General features: G+C 39.0%; 3 protein-coding genes across 3 annotated transcripts; all 3 read right to left on the bottom strand.

Moving 5' to 3' along the window:
* Positions 1 to 2,675: 2,675 nt before the first annotated feature.
* LOC120804952 (arrestin domain-containing protein 3-like) lies at positions 2,676 to 4,809 on the bottom strand. Its single transcript, XM_040154699.1, has 6 exons — positions 4,551 to 4,809; positions 4,381 to 4,441; positions 4,091 to 4,262; positions 3,806 to 3,893; positions 3,455 to 3,711; positions 2,676 to 2,804 (listed from the first exon to the last, which is right to left on the bottom strand). The coding sequence occupies exons 1-6, from the start codon at positions 4,807 to 4,809 to the stop codon at positions 2,676 to 2,678; spliced, it is 966 nt and encodes a 321-aa protein (XP_040010633.1).
* Positions 4,810 to 9,396: 4,587 nt separating this feature from the next.
* On the bottom strand, positions 9,397 to 12,908 carry LOC120804951 (arrestin domain-containing protein 3-like). The gene is made up of 6 exons (XM_040154698.1): positions 12,650 to 12,908; positions 12,451 to 12,511; positions 12,205 to 12,352; positions 11,983 to 12,079; positions 10,270 to 10,526; positions 9,397 to 9,654 (listed from the first exon to the last, which is right to left on the bottom strand). The coding sequence occupies exons 1-6, from the start codon at positions 12,906 to 12,908 to the stop codon at positions 9,397 to 9,399; spliced, it is 1,080 nt and encodes a 359-aa protein (XP_040010632.1).
* Positions 12,909 to 14,837: 1,929 nt separating this feature from the next.
* zgc:110626 (uncharacterized protein LOC550588 homolog) lies at positions 14,838 to 18,735 on the bottom strand. The gene is made up of 7 exons (XM_040156327.1): positions 18,367 to 18,735; positions 17,520 to 17,564; positions 17,146 to 17,206; positions 16,724 to 16,874; positions 16,449 to 16,545; positions 16,110 to 16,366; positions 14,838 to 15,393 (listed from the first exon to the last, which is right to left on the bottom strand). Exons 1-7 carry the CDS (start codon positions 18,626 to 18,628, stop codon positions 15,118 to 15,120), a joined length of 1,149 nt encoding a protein of 382 aa, XP_040012261.1. The 5' UTR covers positions 18,629 to 18,735; the 3' UTR covers positions 14,838 to 15,117.
* Between the last annotated feature and the right edge of the window lie 1,047 nt (positions 18,736 to 19,782).

Below are 19,782 nucleotides of genomic sequence, written 5' to 3'. Positions count from 1 at the left end.
AGGCAGAGATTGGCTGCTTCAGCAGGTCAGACTAGCCGTCTCCTGTGTCTCCTTCTGAGGGCTCTCTCCTTCCTCTCTGTCCCTCTCTTAGCACGCTGTCTGCTTATCTCTCTTTCTCCCTCCTCAGGCTCTGCTTTGCCGTCCTACACATTCATAAACACAAATATTATAAACACACACAAACGCACCCTCCCTTCCCCTTCACTCCGCTCCCTTGCTCTCCCTCAGCCGTTCCCCAGCTGGGAGAGGGTTAGTCAACTGGACGCCCATCCCGCTGATCTGCGGGAGCCCCGTGGGGAGTTACCATGGCGACTGTGGCCGATGAAGACAGGGAGTCGCCAGCAGGCCCGCATGGTTGTCATGGTACTGGATCTGGCTACGGAGGTGGGGGTTGCCAGAGGCCACACCTCCCTACTCCAAAACCAGGCAAGGCTGTGGTGTGTGTGTGTGTGTGTGTGTGTGTGTGTGTGTGTGTGTGTGTGTGTGTGTGTGTGTGTGTGTGTGTGTGTGTGTGAGAGTGAGAGTGTGTGTGTGTGTGTGTGTGTGTGTGTGTGTGTGTGTGTGTGTGTGTGTGTGTGTGTGTGTGTGTGTGTGAGTGTGAGAGTGAGAGTGTGTAGGGAGCTGGCTGGCTGACAGCCTGCACACTGTACACGGAGCCAGACTGGTTACCAGGCAGGCTCTGCTACAGCGCAGCCAAGACCATGACTGCAGCCAAAAATGAACCAAGCTGCTGCTCTGGAGACATCTTCATGCAGGTGTAGGATTCAGGGATTAGAGGAATCTGTCGCACTGTGTTCTGTATCATACCAAACCACACTCAAAGTTTCTATTCTGTTTTATCGAAGAACATGAGAAACACTGCTGCTTTACAGCTATAGTCATGCAGATGTAGAGGGACAGAAAAGCTAAATCTGTACTGTCTACTGTGCTAAATAAAACCACACTTCAAATTTCTATTCCATTTTATTCGATCGGAGCATTTAGACATGTATTTTCCATTTGTCCAACATTTGCTGAGTTGTGTCAGTAGCTGTCAGTCTTCCTTTACCCAAATAGTGATTATACTGTCAGAGTTATTACAGCTACTCACAATAATTAATATATTAAAAGCTGTTCAAGGCATTTTTGACATGTTATTTGAATTACATTTCATGTGTTTCCACTTAAATATTTATGTTTTCTGACAGATTCAAGTGACAAATGATGACAAGTCAATTGTGAGCTGAAATATGAGTTTGATTTTCAATTCCCACAATAGCAGTGCAGAGCACATGTACACCAGACCAGTGGAATCTAAAGCCTTTGTTGGTCACCCTTGTGTTTTTGTGTTATTAATGTTGAGTGTAGAACATAGTTGGTTTTCATCCCTGTTTTGTGGGATGAACATGAAATCATCCGGCCATATTTGTGCTGAGTCAGAACCAAACACTGTTCTCTCGCCCCCTCTTTCTGGGTAGGTGGGTGTGCTGTATGTGGTGTCACAATAGCCAGATCTAATTTTTCCAGGATGGATCCTAACCATGAAATGCTCGGCTCTCAACATGTTTCCCCTCCTGGGCAGGGAAAGATCTCTGAGTCTCTGTCAAGAACATGGGCCTGGTTTCACTTAGGAACCGCTGGTTGGGCAACACATGTACTGTTAGAATCATGAATGTGCCTTTGTTAAAGACTTTCCTCTCTTGCAAAATGAGTCTGAGGATGAGCATGAGAAACCCCTAACATCCAATTCTCAGCTGTTACTGATTGATTGCAGTCATGAATGTGAGGAGACGATGAATGGCTTCTCAAATGTAAATTGTTCTTACCTGTTCACATTAACTAGTGTCTCGTGGAGAGGAAACCTTTCTTCACCTTAACAAGTATATCTTATTTTCATTTCATTCAGCTTTCTATACACGCCAGTGCAGTGATGAAGAGTAACTTACATAAGTAGTACATTTTACGTACTTTTCCAGTTTATGCTATTTTGTACCTCTACTCCACAGCAGTTCAGAGGGAAAAATTGTTCTTGAGAATATTCCAAAAAAACAAATTAAAACAGATTTGTGTTGCAGAACTTTGTTTTTTTCTTTTTTCCTACATCATTAATAATCTCATGAGGCTCTGAGCCTGGAACCACTGAACCAAACTACCTAACTGTATATAAAGTGGTTAAAACAAGCTCCACCTAGACATGCAGCAGTAAAATGCTACTTATTCATTATCACTGGTATTAACAATCTAATAATATAATAAATGATAATATGTCAGTCACAGGGTACAATTTTCAGGAATAAGTACTTTTACTTACGATACTTTAAGTACATTAAGGGGATAATACTTTTATTTAAATAAGACTACAAATGCAGGACTTTTACTTGTAAAATTACTTATATTGTGGTATTAGTACTTTTACTTTAGTAAAGAGTCTGAGTACTTGAATTTAAGTGCTCAAATACTCTCCAATGAATCAACTGTTACTGGTTGGCAACTTAGTGACACATATCTCCATTTAGTGGATATGAGAACATACACTGAGCAAATTCACAGAAACTTTAGGCAGTTTGAACTTCTCCAGGAAATATCTGCTTAGTTAAATGCAGCTACACTGAACAGACAGTTGAATCCTGTGTTGTCATTTTGAGGCCTGTCGCTCCTTGTCATACAGCTTGCGTTTCTTGATCTAATGCATCCTTTTAACCGGGAAGCTTTCTAAACCAGATGGATCTCTTTGGTTTTTGTTGATGTGGTTTTGGTGAACCCAACAGAATGACCAGAGGAAGTTTGATCTCTGGGTCTCTTGCCAGCGGGACATCAAGAGTGACCTGTAACCAAAGAAACACAACTTTTAACACTTTTTCTTAGCTTATGCATTCCAAATACAGGGGAAAAATCCAAATTTGAATTAAGTTTGTATAAATTCCATAATAGTAATGTAAAAAGCATGTTAATAGGACATTTTAAATGAAAGAAATCTAATTGAAATCTTGCTTCCCACTTTTCATTGCACAGTATGCTTACTTTGCTCTGTCTCTCTGTCACTACACCAGTGTTTACTGAAAGCACTGACCTAAACTTTTTTGAGCTGATGGTACTACAGAACAGGTTGGGCTGTAATATGACACGTTTTCCTAAATGTGGACAAGCCTCCTCCCTCTCTTTTTCCCTCTGTCTCACACCGTCATACAGCCACTGCGTGGTGCTATTGTGACAAAAAGTGCACAAGTGCATTTTTCAAAAATTAAATCAATGACATCTTAAAATGGCCCTGAAGTCAAAAGGAGTTTCTCTCTTTGCATCGACTCTCATCAGTAGAAAACCAAAACCAGATCCCATGCTCACTGTGGCTGTGAAGATTTGCATTGTCTCATATAGTCTTACATCAAAATATAATTCAATTATGGAGTTGGGTGTGGGACAGTATTAACAGTGAAATAATCCCTTTATACTGTATTTGTGAACACAGTAGATGTACCTTGAGCCTGTACTCGAGCTTCATCATGCAGCAGTTGAAGAAGGTGAGGGGGAGCTGTGGAGGGATACTCAATACTTTGGTTATAGTCCGACTGGTCTGAGCTGGAACAGAGTCTCCCGTCCCGAAGAGGATGTCATTTGTGTGCACTGTCCTCTTTGACTTAGCAACGAAGGTTTGCTTCTCACATAGGTAGAATTTCGGTGTGACTATGCGCACTGAATCGTTGAGTACTTCTACAGAGACTCCCACTGCCTCACCTATTTACATTTAGGAGAAGAAAAAAAAATACATTCATGTTTCAGGAGAGGCCACTTAACAGATATCAGGTCATTCTTATTGAAACCAGTTTACCTTGCTTCACTCCCATTTTTTCTGAGGTAACATTCATAGTAACCTTTCCAGAGCCAAAAAATGAAATCCTGGTCGCACATTGCTGCTCCTAACGAATAAAGACGTAAGATGTCAGTAAGCCAGATCTCTAAACACCACTCTGAGCTGACATCAACTACATAGTTGCTTATTACATTATCTTACATTTTATCATTAAAGCGCATTACAAATTTAACCGGACACAAGTTGAAACTGGAAAGTAAAATACAAAACTCATTCAAATTTAACAGAAAATCAATTCAATACCTTAAGTCCGACGATTATCATTTCTGATTTGGAGGCAAAGGGGAAATCAGACTTGGTCAGGAAAGGGAACTCAGTCTTGGTTTTGTAGACAAGCCAGATTGACTGAGTCAGCTTTGCTCGCAAATTATATGTTATCTTGCCCCATTTCCCCTCATAAGATGAGGGCATATCTCTGTAAGGAAATAACCCAAATAAATAAGGGAAATTATTTAATTTCACCAGCTGGTTAGGAGGTGTTTATGTTAAAGATAAATTCCATATAAAGGAAGAGGTTAGATGAGCACACGCACGTATTGGGAATTTCAAAGGTGAATGGATACACGTTTCTCCCAGGACCAATGATTTCTGAACCTTAGGAAAAAAACATTTTTGTGTTAAATGTGCATTCATCTGCTATAAAATATTAATCGATTCAGAAGCTTTGAGACATTTTTTGGCACAAGAGGGAAACCATACTAACCATCTCCTTTCTTTTTATCCTGAAGAATAATATGTTCAAAATAAAAGTATTTCTTCTTGTCTCTGTGAACCACTGTGGTTTGTCCTTCTTGTTCACACCATGTTACCTCAGCTTTTCCTTTGGCTCTGACCAGAAAACACTGCACTTTGGTTTCCTTGCTGGTCACCACTGTCACCCTTCCAAAGATAATGTCCCCAGGAGAGAAGGTGCCTCGTTCATTCACCTTGTTGTACTCCACCGAGAGATGCTTTACGGTCATGATAAGTTTGCATCAAATAACCTTCCTAAAGCTTGTGGAGTGATAGCGCGGGGAAGATTCCACCTTTAGTGCAAAATAAGTCCTTTAAATTTACTGAGAGGAAGTTTGAATAGATCCATAGTGGTACTGAAGTGGGGCCTTAAGATGATGAACAAAGATGCTGGCAAGGCTTGCACTTGCACTGTAGCAGTGCACTTCTCCAGAACCTCTAACTGTGTCACACATGATCATATGATCAAGAGCTGCAGGTGTCCCTTTCACACAGGTAACTCTAGCCAGCTGCCTTGTAGACTGGCTAAGGCTAAGATGAAACAGTGTGCTATAAGTGTGCAAATGTATTGGTGTTCCTCAGTGAAGACTATTGAAAACAATGTCAGCACTGCATAATGTGCATGCTTTATCAATAACATTATGTTTAAAAGACATAAATGTTACTCTTTGTTCACTGACAGTATTATATCTCAGTTATACAAAATACATTATAAAACAGAGTAGAAACATGAGATCAATATTGCTCCTGACTCAAATAACATAATATACTGTTAATGTAAATTAGGGGAATGATACAGAACTTTCACATGGCAGGAATAAGATATTGACGATTCAAGCAGGCATCAAGCATCCTTAATGAATACAAATTAAGGACATGCACAGAAGCATTTAGAGCAGTATCAATGCATATATGCTCCAGAAGGTGTCCTGCTCTCCAGAGGATGGTCCGGCATGCGTAAAAGAATCATAACAGATAGTTTTACTTCAGGAGTTCCTACTTCAAGAATTGACAAAGTAGAATGAAATCACATTTTTCTTTAAGGGTTTCCCAGTGCCCATTCCACTACCTTTCTGTTGACCATAAAATAGTGCTGTTTATCTTCAGCCCATACTGTAGCTTGATCATGGAGGGAGGTTGTTCTCTAGGGATGGTGATCAACTTGGTCACAGTCTGTTTGCTGGGAGATGCAGGGACAGGCACAATCTTCTCCTTAAAAATACAAGTTGTGCGAAATCCCCTTTGGCTCCTGTGGCCAAAAAAAACTCTTTTCTTAAAATATGATTCAGTAATGTATGTGAGTTAAGTGGTTAGTGGTTTCAGCTGTGACTTAGATGAAAGAAACAATGTTCATCATTTTCTAGTTGATAGCAGTTACTGTTCTGTATCAGAAGATGTAGAAAATCATTAGCTGCATCAGTGGGTCAAGAAATTGTCAAATACCAAACATACACACACACCAAAATAAACTGGATTTCAAACACAAAGTTTTTGCTTTTCTACTCTTGCACTAAAAACAAAGAATGATGAGATGAAACATAAGGCACAGTTTGGGCATCTTTACCTTTCAAATGCAAATTGACAAAAGGTATCACTATGCAATGGCATCTTTTAGCTAATTAAATGTCAAACAACCATTTTACTATTTGATAAAAACTTAGCTCCTATTTTAAATACTAAAACAGCATATAAATCGATAGAACACTCCAGTTGACTCTATTGATAAAGAAATCTCATTAAGAAATCTTAAAATGATACTCCATTGTTTATTCTGCTGGAAAAGTACATTGTTGCAAAGATGTATTGAATCTTTGCAATCTTACTATATGTTTAGTCAACAGTAATTTTGCTGAACTTTTGTTCTTGAAGTGAGATAGCAGGCTGGTAAAATTTAGTTAGTATGTACATAACAGTGAAATAATATATGCAGAAATTCATAATGGAATAAAACATCAAAAATCTGGCATCAACATGACTCTTTAGGTCATTATAGATTTTTTTTTTTATAATGCTTGGCCTTTTCAAAAATCTGTTTTTATTTCATAATGGCATTTTTCCAATGACCTTTATATTTCATGTCACATTTCATTTAATCATGTTACTTTTCTTGACACTGGAGCTGTCACCAGTTGATGGCAATGTTACATTCTCCACAAATGTATTATTCGGAAACGTTATAAATTAAATCTTGAAAATCACAAAAGGGGTTTTTACAGAAGGTATCTGCAAAACATTGACAATGTATTTTGTTAATTTTCCTACAATATTTTTCCGCAATACAATACCCAACTAAAGCATGATTAACATGTTTTAGGTTCTCAAATTACTTATTGAAAGATTTTGAACTTGTTGGATTTTGAACTGTTTTGAACTATTGAAAAAGTTAACAAAGACTCGGAGCATCGGATGTAAGTTAGAGTATAGAGATGAATTTTCACGATTTAAAAACATTAACAGGTGTTGAAGTGATTTTTTTTGTGAAGAAAATTCTCCGGGGCAGCAGATGTGAGTTTAGTGAGTTTACTTAGTGTGAGCTTGAGGACAGACCCCCTCTATTCCTCTGTCCTCCTTTACACAGAGAAACCTGAAAACGTCACAGCCATGATACATGAGCAAACTACACTACATATTCCCCAGTTACTGTGCAAATTACTTTAAGAGTAATCTGAATATAAGCTGCATATTGCATACTGGTGGTGGACATCATGCCCAGCTGGTAGCTATGCTGCTGCTGTGTACACTGTGACCAATAACTGACCCCAGAAGAAGACATGAAGGCGTTAAAATTCAAATACAGTCACCTTGATGTGCCAAACTGTGGAGAGAGTTCTAAAAACATGATGGAAAATAAGGGTCAGTATCGAAACAGTATTGACGCAGGTTGGTGGCATGTGCAGCCTTGTTTATGAAAAAAAAAAAGGTGTCTGTATTCACAGCAGCAGCCTCTGTTTTTGCTTTTGCTCTTGCAAACAGAAGCTAACTGGTTAAATTTGGTGGCAGCTGTTGAGCTTGCCAAGAGAGGCATGATTGTGACATTAAGTAGTGACACGAAATAAGAGTTGTATCATAAAATAAATATGTTTATGATAAAAATTAACTCAAAAATTAAACAGGTTATTAAAATAAAAGTGACAATATTTCAGAATAAAGTATTCCTTAAATTATTCCACAATTCATTGGTCCATTTATTCATTTTATAAAATGTATCAATTGCAATTCATAATTATCTAATATTGAGCACTTTGGGTTCCATAAAAAGTGTATCCAGTTGTTATTTAAAATGACCACAACTACGTGATATACTACAATATCCTTTAGGTACTATTTTTCATATGGTACAATACTTATACAATAGTTTGCATCCTAAGCTTAGCCTTGTATTTGTAGCTGCCAGGATGTAGCTGTGATGTAATGCCTACAGTAAGTACTGCATGTGGATTGAAAGGGGAACACTGCTGACTTTACACATCCTTGTCCGTTTACACAGGTCCTGGGGAGAACTACTGCCGCTACATAACACGAGTCTCCCACTGAACTGTCACGGCCAAGTTGCATTGTGGGGAATACGGGCAACATGTTTTGACACGGAAGAAGAACGCATGGAAGAGGAAAAAATCTCAGGTTTTGCTGCATCGATTCTTATATTTTTTGAAATTGTCCATCACAAGTCTAAATATGGTCTAGATGTGCAATGCTAAATTGGTGACATACTCTTTTAAGGCAGGTATTTACAATGGTGTGTTATTTTTATCAGATTGATTAATGGAGGGGGGCATTGCATAACCTCCATAGGGAGGTGGGGGATCCACAGATTGGTATGCTGCTTGTTGTGGTGTGGTGCTCCTCGTCAGTTGGCTTGGGTTCCCAAGTGCTTCAAATCCAAACCAAGCAGGAGTAGGTGGTTGTTTTACAGCAGGAAGCTCAGGTAGGACAACTATAGGGAGTTTGATCTCTGGGTCTGAAGCATATTTGATATCCAGATGGATCTGTAAAAGAAAAAAAAAAAAAAGGTGTCTGTATTCACAGCAGCAGCCTCTGTTTTTGCTTTTGCTCTTGCAAACAGAAGCTAACTGGTTAAATTTGGTGGCAGCTGTTGAGCTTGCCAAGAGAGGCGTGATTGTGACATTAAGTAGTGACACGAAATAAGAGTTGTATCATAAAATAAATATGTTTATGATAAAATTAACTCAAAAATTAAACAGGTTATTAAAATAAAAGTGACAATATTTCAGAATAAAGTATTCCTTAAATTATTCCACAATTCATTGGTCCATTTATTCATTTTATAAAATGTATCAATTGCAATTCATAATTATCTAATATTGAGCACTTTGGGTTCCATAAAAAGTGTATCCAGTTGTTATTTAAAATGACCACAACTACGTTATATACTAAAATATCCTTTAGGTACTATTTTTCATATGGTACAATACTTATACAATAGTTTGCATCCTAAGCTTAGCCTTGTATTTGTAGCTGCCAGGATGTAGCTGTGATGTAATGCCTACAGTAAGTACTGCATGTGGATTGAAAGGGGAACACTGCTGACTTTACACATCCTTGTCCGTTTACACAGGTCCTGGGGAGAACTACTGCCGCTACATAACACGAGTCTCCCACTGAACTGTCACGGCCAAGTTGCATTGTGGGGAATACGGGCAACATGTTTTGACACGGAAGAAGAACGCATGGAAGAGGAAAAAATCTCAGGTTTTGCTGCATCGATTCTTATATTTTTTGAAATTGTCCATCACAAGTCTAAATATGGTCTAGATGTGCAATGCTAAATTGGTGACATACTCTTTTAAGGCAGGTATTTACAATGGTGTGTTATTTTTATCAGATTGATTAATGGAGGGGGGCATTGCATAACCTCCATAGGGAGGTGGGGGATCCACAGATTGGTATGCTGCTTGTTGTGGTGTGGTGCTCCTGGTCAGTTGGCTTGGGTTCCCAAGTGCTTCAAATCCAAACCAAGCAGGAGTAGGTGGTTGTTTTACAGCAGGAAGCTCAGGTAGGACAACTATAGGGAGTTTGATCTCTGGGTCTGAAGCATATTTGATATCCAGATGGATCTGTAAAAGAAAAAAAAAAAAGGTTTTATTTGCTCTTTAAATCTCCTAATAAATGTTTATATTCTTATTTGGAAAGTTTTTGCATCAATCTAGTTCAAGTCAGTGGGGCTTGCTTATGTTTGTTATTCTTTTGTTTTATCTCTAGAGATCCCCTCTGGTTTATTAGACTGCAGGTTTTCTCTTTCTTGAGCTTGTTGAGTTCATCAGTTTTTGCAGTTTCCTCTGTTTATTATGTTTATGTGTGCTCTGCCTTTTTACAAGTTACTTTATTTTCTTTTAGTTTCTGCCCATTCATTTTATGAACACACCATAAGGAAACACTTTCATTGCCCTTTTGAATATGTTATACCATGGCATTGCACAGAAACTAAGAATTTCCCTAGAAAAGATTGGTTTATATCAATGTTTGATTTTTATGTCACCAGTAACTGAAAAATGAAAGCTCATTCTCTAACATTTTAAACAACAGGAACACAGAAAAAAACCCTAAAAGCTTTCCATCAGTGGTTATTTTAACAAAACAGTAACTAAGCACGTGAACAAAAGAATGGATCAGAAAGAGGAAATGCAGATTCACCTCCCACAATCTATTGACCACAATATAGTACAGTTTACCTTCAGCCTATACTCTAGCTTGATGATGGAGCAGTTCAAGATGGAGGGAGGTAGTTCTCTAGGGATGGAGATCACCTTGGTCACAGTCTCTTTGCTAGAGGATGCAACAGCCTCAATCTTGTCCTTAAGGATCTCATTTGTGCAAACTCTCCTGCGACCCTGGGCAAAGAAACTCCTTTTCTCATACAGTGTGAATTTGGGCTTCACCAAACGACTTGAGTGGTTGCTGATTTCAGCTGTGACTTGGAGAGCCTCACCTGTAAAGTGAATAAAAAAAAGATACTCCATTTCCATTTACCATTTCCAAGTGGTAGAATCGCATCTCGGTAGTTGTTATTTTGAATAGGATAGTATAAATGTGGGGGAGAGTTACTGCATAATTCACATTAGTTTGACCAGTGGCCAAGGTAACACAAAAAGGTTATAAATTGTCACCAAAGAGTAACTCAATACACACCCTGAAGTACACTTCTCCATCACAACTGCAGGGTGAAAAACCACTGGGGGTCACCAAAAAGTGTTGATTTACAGCTGTTATGAGGAGCAATCATTGCCAAACTACTATTAGTCAATAGACAAGATATGTTACTATCTGCCACGATCCAAGGGGAGCACTCGAAAATAGATATAGTCCAAAGTTAACCTGAATATTATACAACCATGCAAATCCATAAAATACTAGAGTAAACATCATCTACACTCTAACACAATCTCAGAAAATCTGCTAAAATCTTTTAGAATAATATTTTTAAAAAATGATTAAAACCATTAATATAAAGTTACATACAATACGATCCCACTCAATCTATAATGACCTGTTCACACAGGTTTTGCCCTTTAACAGGGGGACTTTCATAGTGATCGCACGAAATGAAAAATATAAGTTGAAATAGTCAATACATCCACAATCCCTCACTACTGTTACATACGGTGTGGCTTGAGTTCCTTTAAGGTCCCGCTTCGTCAACATCACCTGTGCCTTGAAGTTTCCCGTAAGTCCAGTGCATGCATATAATTTATTGGCGGGCTGGGCAGACGGATGCAACCACTCAGGGTCTTGCTTATGTTATCAGTCACATCATGACTTCCATCATTCTCGGTTTCCAGCAGGTTAGACTGGGTATGACCTCCCTGGACAGTTTTGACTGGCAGGTCCTGCTGGTTGCCCCTATTTCCCTTAATCTATTCAGGGCCTCTATGACGGAAACTAAAGAAAGATTTCAGCAGCTGGAGAGAGAATGGCTGTAGTCATCTTACATCCAGCTCATTCATTAATCAGCAGTGTTAAGATGGAGAGGGCGACATAGGAAAAAATAAGTTTCCTTTTTGAAGTATGGAGGTTCTGCGGTGTCCAGGATTAAGGTTCTCTTCTACCAGCGCCAAATTATTCTCATGACCCAGTCCAGAGAGTGGTCTCTGGTAAGACGATAGCATTTCCGGTCGGCACTCCGTGGATTATTTACACAGGTTTTCTGTCTTCAAAGAGGTTAAGTAACAGCGACGGGTTGGAGTAAAGTGTTACTAAACAAGAGCTTGCAACGGATGTTTCCTTGATGGAACGTGTAGGTTTAGTAAACATTGGTCAATCAGCCAAACTTAATATACCTACTGTCCAAAATACCTGAGACAGGTCTGTCCAGTTACTGAACAAGGAAAGACAGTGAATCAAAATCTTCCTGGTGCAAGATTACCTCTACCAGACTAGATTATTACCTTGCTTGTATCCCATCCTATCGGTGTTTACATCCAGTGAAACAGTTCCAGAGCCAAAGAGTTTGACAGCTTTATCGCTGCAGCCATACTGAGGTTCCTAAAAGAACAGATCCCCACCTTAAATTAACGCAGGTAGATAATTGTCTCCTCTGCTTCGACAACATTCATTACATGATAAAATGGTTGCAATTTAAAAGGCTTGATTGATTAATGATTTCTTACCATAAGTCCGGGAATATCCATGTTTGCCTTTGAGACAAATGTGAAGTGGGCTTTGGTCTTTTTTGTCATCTTCATTGATTGCTTAAGCTCTGCCTTCAACTTATGAACGATTTTGCCTATGGAAGCTTTGAACGATGGTGGGATCTTTCTGTGTACAATAAAACAGTAACAATAACAGAACATTGAAATGACCTGAATCGAAATAAAACATCAATCTAAAGTGAAGATTAAATAAACAATAGGCACCTGTCAGGTATCTTGAAGGAAAAAGGAAATACGTGTCTTCCTCTACCAATGACTGCAGTGCCTGGAAAAGAATGGCTTAGTAGAAGTCTTACGTATATTATCTTTAAACATTATATTCATAATGGCTTATGATGAAAAAAATCATTGCATTAGGTACAATATATTGCATATCAATGATTGTATTAATTTAATACATTACCATCTCCTCTTGCTTCTCTCAAGATATGGTGTTTGACATCATAATATTTCTCATCAGCCCAGAAAACATGATGTTGATTTTGCCCGTAATGTTCATGCCAGCAAACATGAGCTTTTCCCTTAGCCATAAAAATAAGTGATTGGATTCTGGTTTCTTTAGAAACCTCCACAATGATTCTTCCATTAATGGTATCTCCATTTGTAAAGGTGTTTTTGCTGTTAAGGGCATCATATTCAATTGAGAAGTTTTTGATGGTCATCCTCCACAGAGAAATACGCAGTGAAAAATCAAAATCTCTTGTAAAACCAAGAAGAAACTCAGTCCTTGTAAACCCTGCACAGCTTCTCAGAACTGGTTATATCTGATCTCGAACATGCAAATGTTGTTGAACCAGTTTTTCTTGTATCATACCTGCGCCGGCAGACACGCAGTCACACATGGTGGCTGGAAAAATAGTTTGGCCCTGCACACCACTGTTACTTAAAAAAATGAAACACAGTAGCTTAAAATGCAACTAGAGGGTCATAGTCATGGCAATGCACACACACTGCTGTTGAGAATGAGCCTGCTCTTCTGACAGCCATGTCAGCAGGCAGAGAGCAACCGCTGTTTATTCTATCTAGGTTTATGACTGTCACATGCTGCACTTTCTCAGTGTGTCACTTGACTTATTTTCGGACTAGCTAAATGTTTTGTGGCATGACTCATCTGCACACAAAAAATGTTGTGGCCACTCTGGATTAACCAGACTTCACTGTGAACTGTATTCATTTGGAAAAAAACTTTTGTTTAGGTCAATAAAATTGCTAAAAAATGGTGGTCCACGGTGTCAATCGTGTCACACAGCCATGAAATTTCTGGAAAGACACAATGACGGTGTTTTTTCAGAATTTTTTTTTTTTTTTTTATGTTGTATTATAAAAGTTCAGTGAAAAAAGGTCAAAGAAATGGAATGGACAATAATTGCTACATTCAATCACAATACTGAATACACCCAATGTTTTGACACATCAACAAAGTAGTATTTATACTCCAGAATTGATGTTATATATTTTGTTAATTTCTTTGATCACTCAGAAATATAGCCTGTGTGTAGTTATCGCCAGATGAAATAAGCAGCCTAGTCAAGGGAAGGACATTTAACAAATCTGATGGATTTTATTCAAAATAGTAAGAAACAGGCTGGTGATCTGAAAATTGCTTGGGATACAAAAAGTATAGGTATTCAAACAATTAAATATTGTGCTTTTATAAAATTAGGGGACTTGTAATGGAAAGATTTTTAAAAAGCATGGTCAAAGTCAAAGCACCAAAGGTCGAAATATCCTGACTTTCGGTACCTACGAGCTTGAAATACGCTGGATCCTACAATTCCCATAATCCAATTGAACACTCTCTTTCATCAGACTTCTTCTGCCTGTTAAATGCCCTCATCTTTTAATATCCATGGCACCAGTACTTTAAAACACACGTTTATTTTATCAAATTTTTTAAGTCTGGAGCCAAACCCGAGATAACCCTGATGACGCTCTGAGGGTTTTTCTTTCAGACTTTAGAAAGCTCCCTTCAGATACTTCACAGGCTGAGTAGTACTAACCATGACAGATAAAGTGAATGTTATGTGTAAAAATCAGAAGAGTGCCTTTTTAAAGCAGATGGCAGAAATTACTTGAACATTAGTGTCTTTCATTATCTGTGTGGAAGCCTCAATAAATCAAAGTCCAGTAACAGATCATACGAAAAAACATTACAGTACTATCTGACCCAGGGGAGCAGTTAGATTCTACGTTTATTAATGACATCTGACAGTTTTTCAAAAATCTTTTACAGCTCAGGCAGTTCAGTTACTGTAACAGTTACTCAGTCTTGGTCTCTCACTGTGTAAGTGGTACCGTCTCTCTCTCCACGGTGAGCCTTGCAGAGTCACACGCAGGGCGAAATCATTCAGCTTAGAAGGGATAACACCTGAGATATCTGAAATTCTGGAAGGTCCCCTTCTCCTCACTATTTGTTTTACAAGTTATTTTGGAAATGATGCGACACACTTTAATCACTATTTTACAATACACCCCCATGTATATTAGGACAGAAATGCTATAGACCTTAGCAGCAGATGGTCGTGGTGTCTACCAAAATAGGTTCACTCTGACCAGAAAGTTTCGAAAGAAAAATCTCACTTTATATATTATTCTATTTGAATTATGTAACTGCAGTAAATATATCGTAGCTGTAACCAAAAAACATACAAATACATAAAAAAAGAAAAAAAAGAGCCACTGTACTACCGTTTTTCTACAATGTGTGTATGGTTTAACAGTTATAACATATGTAACATACATAATATTATACAAAACATCATAACATTTAACATAACAGTTATGGAACATCATTTAAAAAAAAAAACAACATTCATGACAGATATACTTTATCTCATGTCCTTGAAATGTCAAAGTATCTTCACAGTCCCATCACTGATATTTGTCGCCAAAATCCATCAAAGGGGGGTACATCGCATGTGCCCCATATGGAGGAGGGGGATCAAAAGGTTGGGGTGCTGGTGGTGGTTGTGGTGTTGCAATGCCCCAGGGTGGTGGGTTTGGGTTCCCAAATGGTTCAAATCCAAAGCCAGCAGCAGCAGCAGCCGCAGTGGGTGGTGGTGCCACAGCAGGAACCTGAGAGGCCCCCAGGATGATTATGGGAAATTTGATCTCTGGGTCTGATGCATATTTGACATCGAGGTAGACCTGTGGACAACACGGCTGTTGTTATATTGTTGTTTTTTTTGTTTGTTTGTTTTTTTCTGCTTTATATCTCCAGAAAAGTTGGGATGTGCATTTTACGAGAGTTCTTTCATTTGATATAACAAATTGGAATAGTTTAGTAAGTCTAAGTATTTGGCAGTGTCGGACAACATATCCCTGCAAGGCAAGCACTTCATTTGATCATTTTTCAGTTTACATTTTCCTCTACAAGGTTCAATTATGAACTTACAAGTTTGGCATATCAAGCATATGTCACAATTATTTTACATGCTGTGTGTATAACGGACTCCTTTGGCAAGCACCGTGAACAATGACAGAGGGATGGGTTCAAAAGCACCCAGCAGCTGTAGGACTTTAGACAACAGTCACGAGTGTTTGAAAGGCACAACACGGACACCGCGCTACATACTCTGCTGTTAAGCATGTGTTTAAGAGGCAGAGAGCTGGGACACACTCCTCCTGATAAAAACAATAGCCAATATCCCTTCATTTTTTATTTTCAATTTTGCTGCTGAAAAATTAAGAGACTAAGTGCTTGACACACAAGTGAGCACTATCAAGATCTTAAATCCCTACATTTGTCAATATAATATATTTTTAAATACTCTTTCAGGAGACGTGATACCTTTTGTGCACAGTCATGTAAGAACAAACACACACATCTGTGCTACCGGTCTCCTCGTCACATAGCTGCTTACCCTGAGTCTGTACTCTGCTTTGATGATGTTGCAGTTGAGGATGGAGGGCTCCAGATCATGGGGGATGGTGATGACCCTTGTGACTTTTTCATTAGCAGAAGGAGGGATGGGTTCTCCCACCTCTTTGAAGAGGTCTGTAGTAAAGAGTTTTCTCTTCCCTTTTGCAAAGAAGCTGTTCTTTCTGTACACACAGTACTTGGGCTTGATTGCACGAGAGGAGTTGTTCTGAATGTGGGCCAGAACCTTTAATCCTTCTCCTGAAAAACAGACCAAAAATGTCAAAAAATACACCCTTGGCTTGAGACTGATAAGTTTCAATATTACTATCAGGGCACTCACCTTGCAAGAAACCTGTTTTTTCAATATGTGCATCTATGGCTACTGTTCCCGAGGTGAAAACTTTCAATTTCTTATCCTTAGACTCATGCTGTGGTGTCTGAAAGAAGACCAGATTAATCAATGCAATACAATTAAACAAAAACCAAAAAATTAATACCATGCAGGTATTAAACAAGGGCTGGATGGTAGGGCTGCTGATTGTAGTTAACTGTTATCACCTGCAGAATTTTTCTCGTTTTAGAATGACAGGAATGAAGATCTAACTCAGCACATACCATTAGCCCAGGGACACTGTCGAGGTCCACCTTTGACACAAAGTTGATCTTGGTCGAATCTTTCTTGGCAATCCTCATTGATCTGCTCAGCTTGACCTCCAGCATGTACACAATTTTACCGCATGAACCACTGAAGGAGGAAGGCATATCCCTGAGGCACGAGAGCAGAAGGCCAGAAGAACATGAGAAACTGATTGCAAGCATTCAAATGAATATAGAGAATATACAGTGTGTCTATCAAAAAAATACTACCTTTTTAAACTGATCTAATTAAACCTATCCTTTCAAAATAAACTACAATGGCAAAAACCTGATTTTGATCCAGTTTTTCAAAAGATAATATGCCACATTTTCAAGTCTGGAGAGGATAAGGGTCCGTCTACTCTAATTCATTATGGAAGCATTAAAAAATTATTACTTACTGGGAAGGGATCTGAAAAGTGAATGGGTAAACATGGCTTCCTGGGGCAACAACACTGCTGTCTGATAAAGCAACAAGAAATTGGCAAAGAGGAAGATGTTCAGACATCTGTTTATTTTACAACCCTTACAAATTTTCAAGTCTTAGTGGAACGCAGAGAGTAAATATACACTTGTGGCACTTTGCTAATGTGACTGGACAATTGAGTGGATGATCAAACAAATACTGGCCCCTTGGCAGACTGACATTAATATGCACCAGAAACCTCTTTCAAGCCAACGTTGACTGAAGTAAAACCACAACAAAGGATCTTTTGTAAAACAGAAACACAACAGAGCCGCACCAGAGGCTGAGACAGAACTGGTAAATACTTACACGTTTCTCCGTGCTGGGTTGTCAGCAGTGTTTGGCTGTCATCTCCTGAAGAAAAAGCAGTGCACTGATTTGACAGCAATTCATATTTGTTCCTTAGGCCGGGGAACAAATATCACCATTAAAATTACAAATCTGCAGATTATTTTCTTCAATAATGTATTAAGAGTTGGTCTAAGAAAGGTCTGACAAATGACTTAAGCGCTGATTAGTTTCCTGACTATCAGCTAATCGAGTCATTGACTAATTGCTCCATCTCTGATCTATTGACGACTGATGGAATCGTAGTTTGAAAATGTTTACAATATTTGTTAGTAGGGTTTTTGTTTTCTGTGTGCAGTTTTTTTTTTTTTAGTTTTTTTTTTTGTTATGTACAAAAGTGGAACGATGGAAAAACGATTTGATTGTTTTATACGAACTTGTTTTGATCATTTAATATTTTCCCTTTTCATATCATGATTTCTTTAATGTAAAGAAGGCAGTTTTTCATTTAAGGACGTTTAATCACTGTGCCACCGAAACCCACACAGCAGGAGCAGCTGCTGTGTTGGCAAGAACGAGTTGTTTTTGTTTGTTTGTTTGTTTGTTTGTTTATTGTTTGTAGGCTTGGTTTTGTTTTGTTTTGTTTTTCGAAACTACCCCCACCACCTTTTGCAGACCGACCGGCAAACATTCCGTTGACCGAGCCGTTACTTGGAAAAGTCTGAAAACTCTTCGGCAGAGGGGCCGACCCACGCCAACTTCCTCGACCCCGCTGCTCAAAAACAATCCGATCCTCTCTCAAATTGAAACCGTGTAACGTGGCAGCCTCCCTTCAAAGTTTAGGCAGCTAGCACGAAAGCCCGCTTACCTCTGAGATTCTTGTCTCGGATAAAGTCATGTTTGAGGCTGAAGTATTTGTCCTTGGAGTGGTAAACGACAGTGGTTTTGCCGTGCCTCTCGGTCCACATGACTTCGGCTTTCCCCTTGAACTTCACTAGCAGCGACTCGATCTGGCAGTCTTTGGCCACTTCCAGGGTGACCTGACCGCACACCCAGTCGCCACTGGTAAACGCGTTTCTCTCGTTAGCAGGGTTACAGGTGACCTTGAGGCTCCTCACGGTGGTCGACATGGCGCGGAGCGCACGCAGACCGAGGCGGAGTGGCCCCTGAAAACACGGACGGCAGAGACTGCCGCTGACTTCCTCGATGGGTGTGTGCCGTAATCCAGAAGAGGAATGCGATGTTGCCTCCTCCCCTCACTATTTTCATCCATCCATATATTCATTCATTCATTAGACCATGTTCGGGCATGTCATTTGTTTCCCTCTCTGTCTTGTCGTTAAAGAGCGGATCTCAAAAAATGAAGCTCCTTGCGTTACATTTAGTTGATCCTTAATGCGCAATCTGCATAACATCAGAATGTCTGCTGTATCTTCTGCATTACTCAAACTTTAGATTTCACTGTACAATACTTCACTACTGCACTGCACTACCTGCTTTCTATATCAAGCATTTTCATTATAATTATTTGCCAGGGATGGCTCTTGTCTAATCTTGAGTAAGATAGTGTTCAAATCGGAGCTTGTGGTGTATTTTTTTAAAATCTACTAGAATGTTTTCATATCATATACAAATCTTTTAGGCTACACTTGATTTGATTTTACAGTAGACGATATTAGGACTTGATCATAACGTTCATTTTAATTCGGTGCACTTCTGTCAGCAGTGGTGATATTTTATCTACTCTGACAGCCAGTGGGCACGGCCAACATTTTATAAACACCTTTCAAAGATAATCATAATTCAATCAACATATCTCGGTTCATTGTGTCAATAAAACCTGAACATCATAAGCCTCATAATGGTAGGGGTTTATTGTGATGTCACTGGGTGCCAGTGGGTGCCAGTGGCTGTAGGTGTATAAACTGGAAACTGGCCACAACCACAAGGATCATAATCCCTAATAATCTTTCATGCAACATGGGTAGAGATACTTGTCATTGTAAAGTATTACGGTGCCTACTGCTGTAAAACCAGCAAGACATCAGTTATGTGTAACAACAGTAACTAATACTAACTTTACAAGGCTTACCTACCACCTATATTACTAATAAAATACAAAGAGGGATCATTGTAGTGTACAAATGTTTAAATTGTTGATATTTTCGGAAGGTGGTTAGATCAGGTTAAGGATTTTATGTACCTTAGACAACCTACATGGTGGGCTACTGCAGTATATTGAGTGTAAAAATTCACACAGTAAGTACTGATGTTTACAAAGGGA

The sequence above is a fragment of the Xiphias gladius genome, chromosome 19 (assembly GCF_016859285.1).
Source record: "Xiphias gladius isolate SHS-SW01 ecotype Sanya breed wild chromosome 19, ASM1685928v1, whole genome shotgun sequence".
Classification (NCBI taxonomy): domain Eukaryota; kingdom Metazoa; phylum Chordata; class Actinopteri; order Istiophoriformes; family Xiphiidae; genus Xiphias; species Xiphias gladius.
The sequence above is the reverse complement of the archived record's forward strand: the minus strand, read 5'-3'. Positions and strand labels throughout refer to the sequence as shown.

Excerpts from the sequence above, each read along its gene's own strand:
- LOC120804952 (XM_040154699.1), bottom strand. The coding sequence starts at position 4,809 with ATGACCGTAAAGCATCTCTCGGTGGAGTACAACAAGGTGAATGAACGA. Across the intron at positions 3,712-3,805 it reads AAAAATGGGAGTGAAGCAAG|GTGAGGCAGTGGGAGTCTCT; the intron begins GTAAACTGGTTT and ends AAATGTAAATAG. Across the intron at positions 2,805-3,454 it reads AGCTCGAGTACAGGCTCAAG|GTCACTCTTGATGTCCCGCT; the intron begins GTACATCTACTG and ends CTTTGGTTACAG.
- LOC120804951 (XM_040154698.1), bottom strand. The coding sequence starts at position 12,908 with ATGACCATCAAAAACTTCTCAATTGAATATGATGCCCTTAACAGCAAA. Across the intron at positions 12,080-12,204 it reads TGGATATTCCCGGACTTATG|GAACCTCAGTATGGCTGCAG; the intron begins GTAAGAAATCAT and ends CTGTTCTTTTAG. Across the intron at positions 9,655-10,269 it reads AGCTAGAGTATAGGCTGAAG|ATCCATCTGGATATCAAATA; the intron begins GTAAACTGTACT and ends TTTCTTTTACAG.
- zgc:110626 (XM_040156327.1), bottom strand. The coding sequence starts at position 18,628 with ATGTCGACCACCGTGAGGAGCCTCAAGGTCACCTGTAACCCTGCTAAC. Across the intron at positions 17,565-18,366 it reads CCGAGACAAGAATCTCAGAG|GAGATGACAGCCAAACACTG; the intron begins GTAAGCGGGCTT and ends CTTTTTCTTCAG. Across the intron at positions 16,875-17,145 it reads ACTTTTCAGATCCCTTCCCA|GGATATGCCTTCCTCCTTCA; the intron begins GTAAGTAATAAT and ends CTCGTGCCTCAG.